Source organism: Corvus moneduloides, chromosome 2 (assembly GCF_009650955.1).
Source record: "Corvus moneduloides isolate bCorMon1 chromosome 2, bCorMon1.pri, whole genome shotgun sequence".
Classification (NCBI taxonomy): Eukaryota; Metazoa; Chordata; class Aves; order Passeriformes; family Corvidae; genus Corvus; species Corvus moneduloides.
Genome location: NC_045477.1, coordinates 71,429,526 through 71,442,316, shown reverse-complemented (window position 1 = coordinate 71,442,316; position 12,791 = coordinate 71,429,526). Strand labels below are relative to the sequence as shown.

Sequence of the window (12,791 nt, the reverse complement as noted above, 5' to 3'; positions counted from 1 at the left end):
CCCCTCACCCTGAATTAATACAGGACAGGCAGCAAAACCAACACTTGTACTTGGTACTACCTAATGGGAAAAGACAAGTGAATACAAAGAAGCTGACGTCTTCCCAAAGGTAGGAGAACTTGTTTGTTCCAAGTCAGACTGCAAGTGCAGTGACCCCCTCTGCATTAGAGGGGCACACAGGGTTGACTATGCTCAGCAAACAGCCACCATTTTCAAGCAAAAAGCTCTCCCAGAATGGTGTTGTCATACAGATTTCTCTGGTGTTATGAAAAGGGGTCAGTCTGAGCTCAGCCAGCCGTGTAGCCTTGGTTAACAGGTACTTTACATTGTAGAAGTGGTAATGGTGGTCCAAATTCACCAGTGAACGTGATCCCGTACCTCTTTAGTCTTGGTTACACAACAGAATAGATTTAAAAATATATAACACAGGTAAAACAAAGAAATGCCTATGCTACCAGCTCAATGTTATTTTTAAAATTGTTACCTCATAACCTCTTATAGCCAAATACTCCAATCATAGTATAAAACACTCAAGAACTTCCTGCAGTGACTTAATTCCTTTAAAATTACCAAAAAGGTAGTCTTTAAATGCTGCAAATCTTTTTTCAAAACAGGAACCACCTAGATTGTAAGTATTTTTTTCTGACAAAGATTTTTTTTTTTTTTGTCCAACAGGCATACTTTTACTACTTTTTTCCCCTCAGACTTTGTAAGTGTGAAGCTTTCAATGAAGCATTCCATTACTGTGTTTGGTAAACCCACATGCAGAAGACTTTTAGAAAGGCTTAGTGACTTCACCAAGGGTAAATACTCCCCAAGAAAACATTTTCTGTAATTAAAAATTTTACAAGAGTATCCCAATTTCAGAAGTAAAATTAAGAAAACAGTATTTTAAAGGAACGTCATGAAGGGAAAAAAAAAAATAGAACACACGGGAATTTTATTTTTAGAAACTCCTATGTCTCTATCATTTGTAATAACTCATCTTCTGTCTTGCAACATAAAAAAAAAAAAAAAAAATCAAGAAAAATCTGTGAATGCCTGTGCCCCATAAGTATTCAGATTAGAGCTTACTGACTACATTTCATTATCGAGTAGAGTCAAAAGAATTTTATTACAAGAACTGTTGCATAAACCCTTAGGTAAAAGCAAATTATTGATGTAAACATCTTATTTCTATGAAATATGAACAGAGATGCTGAATGTGGAACACTTAGGAAAGCAAGTGCAAATAATCAATTTTCTTCTAGTATATTAAAACCAAGGTCAGTTGCCAAGAAGGACTGCCTGACACATTTACAGGACTGTAGACTATATCCCAGAAGTAACCAATCAGAAGACACTTAAGGGTCACGGCATAAAAACACATAAAAACACACACATAACAGTGTGAACAAAAGCCTCCCAAAAGATGCAATATTATGAAGACAAGAACCAAAGTACTCCCTGAAAGTGAAAATACAGAAATAAATGTTTTAGTCAAGAAGCAGTGCTACCTCTACATATCACACTTGTCTGCATTCTGAAATGTTATTCCCAGCTCTCTTCTGCAGATACCAAAAACAGACCGTGGAAGAAAGACAACATGAAAGACAAAAGTTGTAACAATAATGTGGGGACTAACAAACAGTGAGCAAGACACCTAAGACTATTAGAAGCAAAAATGAAATGACAGCATCCAGAACAGTCCAGTTTTGAAAAGATACTCCTTTCAATAGCAAAAATATCTCCAGAGGATAATAAGCTTTCAAATGCCCTCAAGTCAAATATTAAAACCTAGGTTTCTTTTTAATTTCTATATAGGAAAGAAGTTGCATACTTCAGAAACCAACCCAGTGATTAGTACTCTGCTGGGTAACACTAAATGTGCCTGTACTTTTAGCATAGAACAGTGTTGATGCTACTTCAACTGCTTTTAGACACACACTGCATTACTTTGAACTTATATTGTGCGTGTAAGTTATTTTAAATAAGAATCAGCCTACTGAAATCCTCAGGTGAAATTTAACAGTGTTTCTAGCTGTTTAACCACTCATGATGAGATGATAATGCTAGCTCAGTAGTCAGCATGGATTAAAAAAACACACACTCTAAAATGGGATAGGTGTTTTCTCAACTGAGGCAAGACCTAACACCACCTCTCTACAGACATTTCAGAATTCAGCTTCCTCTTGCAAGTGTAACGATAACCAGAACTCTATTCTAAGCAAATAATTATGAGCTGCACAACAATCAATCCCCAAATATGAAATTAAATTCTTAAATAGTATGTATAACGTAATTTAATAAAAGGCAGAAATCATACTGAAAGAGCTGTAGTAGAAAGGCAACACGTATCTCTGAAGTTAATCAAAAGTGTCTGATCTTCTACGCATTTGTTGCCATAAGGGTTTTAAACCAAACACTTCTATCTTCAAGTGTATTTGCAGAGTAGCAATGTTACAGCAGCAGAGAGAAATACTGTGTTTGAAATGCAAGTAGAGTATCAAACCTGAGTTCTTCCAAATTGAAATACAAAAATCTCCAGCAGCTGTGCTAGAAAATCCAGTGGTATCAGCATTTGTAAAACCTCTAAGAAGAGCTTGGAATTATGCAGCTGCTATAACAAGTCACTTCAAATAAATGAAATCTACCAGGAAGTAACTGCTGTGCATGCATAGGTGCACTCCAAGCACTAAGCTTGTACTGCAGCAGAAGATGCCTAAACAGCCTGGCCTTCGAGACCATTCCTCAGAAGGTGCTAAGATGTGGATAAGAGCTATGGTTGCTTATCATTTTTTATTATCAGAAACATACACAAAAAGGAACCAAACTTCTCATGCCACTTTTTTTATTCCTTCTAGAGTTTTAGACATTTTATTTATGATGGAAGCAACCATCATCCGCAAGCTTCTGCACATTATTATTTCCTGCCTCAAAAGCAATTTACATAGAACTAACCTGCATTATATATGAGCAAGAAAGCTAAATGAAATTTTGTTAATCCAGTACTGAGTATCACAACGTACATATCTGATCCATCAATGGACAGCAAATAAAATTAAACCTAATAAATCTACTTCAGAAAAAAAAAAATAGAAAAAGCCACCTTGCCCTTGGTTCAGCACTGGATCCAGCTCAAGTATACAAGATAAAAACTTTTGTTCACTTACAGCACTTTCTGCTTGTTTCTGGTGTTAACAGACTACAGCAAAGAAGTTCCCTATGACAGAGGTTTTTAACAGTTGACAGAGTGTATTCCGTATCTTAAAGACTCCAAACTGCATTATTTCACTATGAACCCATAGAAATTGCAAGAGAGTTAGAATAAGGTGACAGAACACTGCCTCTTCTTGCATAAGCCACAAGTTACACATCCAGATAAAACCTCCTCCCTGGGGTCCTACCAGCTATAACCTACCAGATTTTTTTTTTAACAGAAAAAAGAATACAGTGCTATTGTAATGGGATCCAGCACAGTAACACTAATGACAATCTTTGTTTTGTGGAATAAGCAATGGAGAGAAACTGCAATGGATCTGTATCACAACATAACTTATCATCCACAGATGATATAACAGCATCCATCCTGAAGCACAATAATAATTTAAGAAACAAGAGTTTTACTCTTTAAACTACTGCAGCCAACTGCAAAACCTACAGACTTCAGTTGTCTACTGTTTCTAAACATCTGAAATGGTATTTCTGAGTAAGAACTCATCTAAGCCAAACTCTGAATCTAGCCAACATTTCATATTCCCCAAGCAAGTGGAGATTCCTCTCTGGAAGGCAGAATTGGATGAGTTATGCTTTGAAGCCCTGCATAAAAGCTGAGCTCCTACAGACTGACTCCTTCCTAAGCCTCTTAAGTCCTCAGTTTATCCATCCGCCCGCTTCACAGCTTTTTGCAGAGGTGAAGTTATGCAGTGTATCTTCAGCCAGGGTGTCAATCACCACTGTCTCATCAGTTTCAGAAGGGGTATACCCATCTACATCAGCTAGGAAGCTTACATGTTACATCTCTCTGCTCACTGAACTTAATACATGTCCTAACATCTTCAACTACTGCCAAAAAACACAGAAGAGGCTCTACCACACCATTAAGACTGTTAGGTGGCCCTGTTCATTTAAATTAACCTAAAAAAATAAAATAGGCAGCAAGATTAAAATCCACACAGCAAGGAAACTGACCCTACAATAGTGAGAGAACTGCTGTTAAGCCTAACAAACCAGGCATGTTTCAAACAAAAGATAATTGACAAAGAGCAAGAAGGAAGATGTGATCCAGGCCAGCCCACTGAGCTAAAACAACTGAAACAAACAAATATTACCTCAAGACCGTAACTGTTCACAGAAAACAGGAACGATTCCAAGCAAAGATCTTACCGTAGGAGGTTACATTTAACTTTCATCCTCCTTAAAGCTGGCATGCTTAATCCACAGAAACAGGGTTTGTAATAAGCCTAGTTCATTATAAACATTATAAAAGCTTTACCTACTTAGCGGTAGACCAGAGGAATGTTGAGAAGCTTGCCCAAGTTCCCACAGCGGTTCACAGAAGAACCACCTGCTGGAGACCACCTCCGTGCTTATAATAAACCTTAAGGATTTATGCCAAGAAGAATTCTTAACATCCACCATGAAATACTCAAAACAGTCATTTTCACTAGAAAAGAAACAGGCTGGTGAGTGCAGCAAAGTGAGAAGAGAATACCCCCAATTCAAGTGATTTTCTGGCCTGAAAGACCAAGTACCCATTGGACTATTTTATTGCCTTGGACTGCTTTGGCAGTTAGCCTTGTTATGAGACACCCTAATGCTGGGATATTTCAAAAAACAAATGAAAACTTTTATGAAAATCAGGATTTAATGTAGTAAGAAAAATTCACACAAGCAGGAATAAATGAGGGCAGGATTCAAAATCTTAGTAAGAGAACAGGAATTTGTTACAACTCAAAAATAGACTGGCAAAACTTTTACTTGTTTTGGCTCACAGCTCTTCTCTGTGCATGAACTTATTCAGATATGCTGACTTAGCAGTCAAAAATCAATTTTTGCTGCTTTTTATTTCCATGTGCACTATGGTGTCTAAAGACCTAAGATAACTAAACTGGTTTAATTTTTGGCTAATGCACCATGCAGTAAGCGAATTCTACCAACAAGCCATTTCAGAAATCACACTCTGGTACACTATAAATGTTTTTTGACTATGCATTTAATAGTTCTCAAGTACTTCAGTGCTAACCATTGATTCAGGGCCAAGCAGGAAGAGGCACAACTAGATTTCAAAATATCTTGAAAATGCCCTTGCAAGGCATATGGCTAAAAGGGGAAAACACCATTTGACTTACAAGTACTAAGTTTGAAACTTTAGTACCAGAAAAGAAGAATGCCATTCTTACTAAGTCACTTATAAAATCTGGATGAATTATGTGTATATATTTATACATGTATATTACTGATTGAGTGCACTGCAAAACAAAACACAAGAAAGTCAGGTTACAGAAAGTTTGCTGTACTTCGAAAACCAAATTATTAGATTCTCACAAAAGTCTCACATCTGGCTGAAAAACTAAGGAATAAATAAATATTGTGAAATCAACTTCTAAAAATTTAAGAGTAAGAAGGATGACATTTGCTTATTATGTATTACTTGTAAAGGTACAGGTGCTAAAGGAAAATACTTAGACATACGAGTATTAATCAAGTCTACACTGAATTATTAATTAAAGCAATTTTACCAAAGAATTGCTGTAGTATAAACACAAGTCTATTCCCTCCCTGAACATACTGCTCCCATAATAGGTTTTATTTATGGCATATAATTTCTCAGAAACTTTCTACAGACCTCAGGAAACTCATGAGCCAATTGCCATGAGTAGAACATATGGATCAGACTAACTCATTGTCAACATAACTCAGTGACATATGTCACTTGCTGTGACTTCTGCAGAGAGAGAAACTCAACTGATAACCCTAGAGTGACTTAAACTTGAAACCTTTATTTCCTATTCAATTTAAATAAACCCTTGTAAGGGAAAAAAAACCAGGTCATACAGTCCTCTTGCTTTTCTCCACTGACATTACAGGCTTGACTCAATTGTCCATACTCAGATGTGCCTGCCCACCTGAGAGGCCTCTGGGGAGGCCAAGATATCATTAAAGGACAGTAGAAGCACAGACCTTTGGAAGGTCTGCATCTGTCCTGAATAGAAACCAGGGTAACAGGCCATCTCAAATAGCACTGAATACCTATGTGGGGCAATCCAAACAGAGCTTCTACACAAGATTGCTCTCCACTGTTGGATGAAGAACCCCACACAGATGTACCTTCAGGTGAGCACATGGGGTTGAGTGCCAAGCACCCATTACTGTCAGTGGACTCAAGAGAGCTACTAAATTCATTCTACAGTCAACACCTACACCTTGTCACCTGAGCAGCTCCCCTGACTCTACAGACAGAACTTCCATAGATGGTCAAGCACGATACTCAGCTCACCCTACAGACACCTGAACTCAGATACCCAATTAACAAGGCAAAGTCCACCCTAAAACTAGATGGCATGATTACAAATATAGGAACCACAGCTTGCCCCATGTAACTTGAGGCAAATAAGTTCAGCTAAGTATTTCTAGAGCAATAATCATTGTAGCATCTTTTAGAGTCAATGCAAAGAGGCAGATGCCTTCAGAGCCTGATTCATTTAAAAGCCTGATTTTGGATAAGACTTATCCACAGCTACCCCTATCCTCCAAAGCATACAGGAACATAATCTCTCTTAATGACAGCTGTAGCTAACTTATACAGCCATATTTTCATGCTGTCATTAGCTTTATTCCTTCTTCTGTCATCTTCCTTTATTGTTCATTTTCTTCTTCTTTCCTTGTGAGTTATAAACCTTAATATCCTCCCTTAATTGCTTTCCTCAACAACACTTAATACAATCTTAATTGGACCCCAGATGGTAAGAAAGTAAGAAGACTGCTGTCTGGTATTTACTTAAAACAAAAGTCAGTGCGCACAGAGATAATTCTTCAAGTTCCCAGCACTAAACAGCCATCAGACGGATTCCAGTACCTGAGATTACCCAGAGGCCAACAAAACAGCACTACAGTCAAGTTACACCTCTTTTTGGTGTGTGCTATACTTAGCAAAGTACTGACACTACATTAGATGTTGATAAATATGCCTTTAAAGATTTGTAGCCCATGATAAATTTGACTTTACAAAAAACAAAAAGCACCCTTCTTCAAACCTGAACAGATATGCCAATAGTAAAGTTAGCTCCAATATTTCCTTACCAGGAGGTCCTCTATTTTAAGCCATGGATGAAAACTGACAAGTTAGAACAAGCTGTGCAGAAGAAAAAAAAGCTAACAAAGGAGGCAAATACTTTAAAAACTGCATGAAAAAATTCAAACATTTGTTAGCATTTATGTAACGAAGGAAGACTTCCATACATATGAGGAAAATGCACGTCTGCCATGTGTAAAGCCTCCTAAATTGTGAAAACACCAAAGACGAGTGGGACACCAGACCAAAAATTACAACCTCCTAACAGGAAATTAACAAAATAGTATTACCTTGCTCCAATCTAAAGCATAGGGAACGTTTTGCAGCTTCTATCTCTGGAGTTGGATGATCCAGAACACGCCTGCACCACTGCAGAGGACTCAGTGATTTCTCTGGAGGAGTGTGAGTCTTGGTAGGCAAGACGTACAACCTTAACCAAAATACACAGAAGTATCAGCAAGATACACAGCACTTGAAAGCCTGTTTTTGTAAGCTCACTTTCCTATTAGCTCACTAATAATTCATAACATGCAAAGCCCTGCAAGAGGATATCTAATTAAAAAAATACATTCTGAAGTAGAAGAGTTTACATTAGTTTTCTTTCTTCCCTCCTCAGAAAAGTAGGTGGCAAAATATTAACTCTACCGGTCTGGCATGTCCAAAGTTCAAGTAGATGTCACACTAAAATCTTCCATTGTCTGAATTTCAGCACTGCTCAAACCTGAAATGTGTTAGGTGCTATACACACACCAAAGGTGCTCTTGCTTTTTCCTATACTTATCTTCACTGGAAATCTACATAATTTCAGTATCTGATTTTATCTTCACCCAGATGAACCAGATGTTGTTCAAGTCATATTCATAATGATTAAAAAACATTTGATGAGAAACAATGAAAATCCATTTTCAATACTCAACACCAGCAGAAAAGAAAAAAAATGCACATATGCAAGAAAATCTAATGTACGTGCATTATTCTCAGACAAGAGTTGGGAACTGATAAGTTGCACGTTAGGAAACCAGGTTTCAAAGCAGATTTCTTGGGAGAATTCTTGAGGCTGAGACCTGGGTTGCTGTTGTCACTGTGGCAGATTAGCAGGCACAGCAGATGCCAATTCACCTGGGAGAGTGCAAATCTTCCAGGAAGCAAACTATTCTTGTCTGCTGGAGGTGACTCGCAGCTCCCTGCCCTGACCATCTCCGAGACGGGCGGCTAGGGACAGCCAGAGGCAGATTCTCAAGGCACCAGAAAAACACTCCACAGACTGCATAGGGATTTGGCCTGCACAAAGCAGGAGGGAAAGGCAAGACCAAAAACTGAACAAGATTTTGCCCCTCAGGGGGTCACTAACAGGTAGCAGCAGCCTTTCACCTTCATGGTTTTGTCTCAAGAGCTACCCAAGTCCCACCAGAGCAACCCCTCGCCAGTGTCTGCTCCACGGAGTTTTTTTGCTTTTGAAGTCAATCAGCACTGTCATTCAGTTCACACGGAATAAATATCCTCACTGTGATTGCTATCTATCTCTCTTGGCAATCCCAGCAGAGATCAACTATTGAATTGCTCTGAGAAGAGGACTCATTTCCCCAGACTTCCTGCGGTGCCTGACCACACATTTAAAAAAGTGATACTGAGAAAACCAAAAAGCAAAGGAAAGAAAAGCTTTCAGGCTTCCTGTTAACCTGCAGAAGCGCTTCAAAAGCTAAACATATGACTGATGATCAGACCTTCCTGTAAAAAGCTGAACACTACGAAGTAGTTTGACTTGTCTACAGTTCCACAGGGTTAGTTGGTTTTGGGGTTTTTTGTAACTGCAGGTAACAAAACAAAACAACAACAAAACAACAAAAAAGTAAAACACAAAAAACCAAAGGTATTTAAGGCCTAAAACTACTAATCAACAACTAGGATATACACTGAAGGCTTTGCCTTTCCAGATAGCAGTTTGCTTTAAAGACTGAGATAACAAAAAAGCCCCAAGCAACTGGTATCACACGCCTGACCTTTCATGGACAATGACAGAGATTTATCCTTGAACTAAGAAACAACAGCTAAAACAACTCACTCTTAGTGGAATAAATTTGTTAAGAAATCCCTGTCATTAAATTCTGCCTGTGGACACATACATGTGTGACATAAAGGTAAATTCTGGCACCCAAATCTAGGACTGCTCCCAGGGAGAAAATCAAATTGGAAATTTTACTACAGCACATAATGCAACGATGGACGAGTGACTACCACCTTAAAACGTAAACAAGGAAAGCATTTTGTTTAACGGGGCAGTATCAAACAAATTCGATATTCCTTAATGCTAGGAAAGCTACGAGTTGGAAACAATGCAAAATTTGCTTAAGTCTGGACTGACAAGCCCAAACCAGTCCTGCACAGACCAACCATATATACAATGAAGCAACAAAATTTTCCACACAATTTGTACATGATTCTCCAAAGCCATTTTCAGAAACACAGTATTGTGTACCATGAAGCACAAATTTTTCTAACATTTAGACTGATTTTTGATCACCTTATCTTCTACCAAAATTAAGGATGTTTGAACACATCTCAGCTTCTTTATACTGCATTTTATTTTCATCCAACATTAACTTTAGCTTGATTCAAAAACTAACCTCATAAAAAATAAAGCCACATGGAAGCTTAAGACAGGTACTCTACAGATACTATTTAAATAAAGGTGATCTATATATTGCTACTGACACTTCAAAACAATTGAGGATCAATGACGTTCCACATGGTTATACAGCCAAGATAGTATTCCAACACTGTCCCTACAATGTTCGTCCACGTTGCTGAAACAGGTTTTGAGGCGCTAGCTCTAATATCTCTACCTTACAACCTCCCCTTCTGTTTGTTTTTACGGGACTGTAACCATTCGATCATGTCGATTTTACTTTTTGCTTTATTCATTCGCTATTAATTTCCCGTTTATTCCATTTACTAGCACCCTGCCGTGCCTTTTGGAGCTACGTGGGCGCCTAAGATACACAATTTAGATCAACGTCTAAAGACAAAAGCCCTCCCAAATCCCTGAAGATGGGAGACAATTTGGCAGAGATTTTAGCATGACGAGGCAGCGCTGCTCAGATCAAGGCTTTCCCGCAACGAAATTCCGCTATTTTTAATTCCTTATGTAAACACGAGGCTGAAACTAGGCTGAGATCTGAACGATTTTCCTCGGGGTGTAAAACCAGCACTGTTCCCCACGGACGGCGCGATGCCCCAGGCAAGCCGGGCGGTGAAGCCCCGATCTGAGCCGCGTCCCGCACACGGGGCCCTTCCCTCGGCAGGGCGGCACGGTTTGGAGCGGGAGCGGAGAAAGGAAAAAAAAAGGGAAAAAAGCAAGCAGATTTCAGTCTAAGCATGGAGATCAAGTGGATTTGGGGGCTAATGCTAATCAGAGCCGGGAGATCGCTGCAGGAGACCCGGCCGGGGGGCGACCGACCCGCGGGGCGGGGGGACAGGGCAGGGCCGAGCCGCATGTACCATGTATCCTCGTCCTCTCCGCAGCCGTCCTCCAGCTCCAGCACCGCCACCTCGTCCAACACCGTGGCTGCCGCCCCCGGACCTCCGCCGCCTTCCTGCCCGCCGCCGCCCGTCGCCGGCGGCCCGGGCGACGGCTTGAAGTAGGCGAGGGGCTCCGGCGTGCACAGCAGGGTGGGCACCGGGCTGGGCATGCACGGCGGGCCCGCGATGGGGGGGCTGGCGGGGCGCAGCCCGCCCGAGGCCGGCGGTGGAGCCAGCAGCAGGTGCGGGCTGGGCGGGCTGGTGGCCACCGCGGCGGCGGCAGCACGGCTCCGGAGCTGCTCGTTCTGCTTCTCCAGCTTCCGCACCAGCTCCTGGAGCTTCTTCACCTCCAGCTCGGCGCTGACGGCAGAGCCAGCGCCGCTCCCTTTCACCTCCGCCATCATCGCCGGCTTCAGTAAGGCAGCCTCCATCCTGCCGGCCCGCTGCCGCCGCCGGCACCTGCTCCGCCGCGCCGCCGGAGGGCAGCGCCCGGCCCCCGGGGAAGGCGGGAGCGCCGGGGAGCGCCGCTCGCAGCGCCGGGGGCCCGGCCCTGCGCCGCCCGGCCCCGCTCCGCCGCCGCTCCTGCGCCTTCCGTTAAACGGCGGCGAGGGCGGGATCCCCTCCCACTCCGGCAGCCCGAGCGCCGCGCACACGCGCTCAGCGGGAACAAAGAGCCGCCCGCTGCCCCCGCTATCCAGCCCCGGGGAAGGGCGGCGGGGGGCACCGCCGAGGGGGAGCCCCGGGTGTTTAAACAAAAGTGCCTTTCCCCCACTGCACCCCAGCGCGTCCCGCCCCGCCCCGCCCGCGGGCTGGATCCGGCCCAGGGCGCCGCGCCTCTCGTGAGCCGTGTAATTAGAGCCTGGTGGTGTCAGGGTTGTAATTATGCAGATTGAGACTGTGAAGGGAATGGGAATCACAAATAGAGCCTTTGTTGGGCTTGAAAGGAGCTAATTCAGCCAAAAGCCGCCGTTTGTAGGTTTGAAACATGCTGATGCCGGGACTTCGGGCGCAAAGCGAGGAAAGAGACGTGTTTGAAGTTGCGTTGGTGGTGAAGCAAAGACTGAACCGAGCATTGTAGAAAGCTACGTAACTATGTACTGGTTATGTGTAGGAGAACCCCTGAGGTGAAAGATGCCCTCGTATTGAAATGTCTTCCTTAACACAATCTAGTTACATAGGTGGGCTTGTAGCTTGCAGATCTTTGAGAAAGAGATGAATAATGTTCAATCACGGTAGTGTTCTTGCGTTGTCTTTCATCGCCCAGCACTGTAAGAAGCCATTGCTTGTGTCTCTTCTTGTCACCTAGGAGGTGAGCAGAGATTCAGTGTTGCTCAAGACAGCTCAGGCATCACACAACCCTCGTTGAGTTCATTTCCTCTAGCTGCGGCTATAGGGGAAAACCTTCTAAGCCACAGTCCTAAGCCTCCTACAGCTCTGATACGAAATCGGGAACAAATCTCCATGAAGTCAGGCCAGGTTTAGATAGATAGGCTAAGATGAGGTATCATAAAATATTTCTTCATCAAAAATGTCGTCAAGCATTAGAACAGGCTGCCCAGGGAAGTGGTTGAGTCACCATCCTGGAAGTATTTAAAAGATGTGTAGATGTGGCACTTGGGGATGGTTTAGCATGTGCTGGCTGGCAGTGCTGGGTTAACAGACAGTGATCTTAGATGTCTTTGTCATCCTAAATGATTCTGTGAGTCTGAGTTGCTCAGCTACCCACTAATAATAGCTATTGGTTAGTTACTACCCAATTTTTGAGCATCACCTTTAGGCAGAGCAGTGGCACTACCAGCCACTGCTGCCTTCACCGTGCTTTGTTGCTGTCTCAGGTTTCTCTGTTCAGGGCGTAAGTCAACTTTGAAATCATCAGCCTGTCACCATTTCCTCTTTTGTTTATGATCTGGAAGCTTTCTTCTGCATGTGCACAGGACAACAGCACTGTTGTTTGTCAGTCTTTCAAGCACTTTTGCAGCATAAGTAGTAACAACCAGTC

The 12,791-nt window shown here is 42.1% G+C and overlaps 1 protein-coding gene across 3 annotated transcripts in view; it reads right to left on the bottom strand.

The window, feature by feature from the left end:
- Window positions 1–12,094, bottom strand: part of SLAIN1 (SLAIN motif family member 1) — a 51,135-nt gene extending 39,041 nt beyond the window's left edge. Inside the window, exons 1-2 of one of the 3 annotated variants that reach the window (XM_032099998.1) lie at window positions 12,024–12,094; window positions 7,564–7,703 (exon numbers count right to left, since the gene is read on the bottom strand). In XM_032099998.1, coding sequence (XP_031955889.1) covers window positions 7,564–7,703; window positions 12,024–12,049 — 166 coding nt within the window. In that variant the 5' untranslated portion in view covers window positions 12,050–12,094. Of the gene's footprint in view, window positions 1–7,563; window positions 7,704–10,771; window positions 11,719–12,023 lie in introns of those variants that run through there. The other 2 variants (XM_032099996.1, XM_032099997.1) reach the window with 2 other exon arrangements.
- Between the last annotated feature and the right edge of the window lie 697 nt (window positions 12,095–12,791).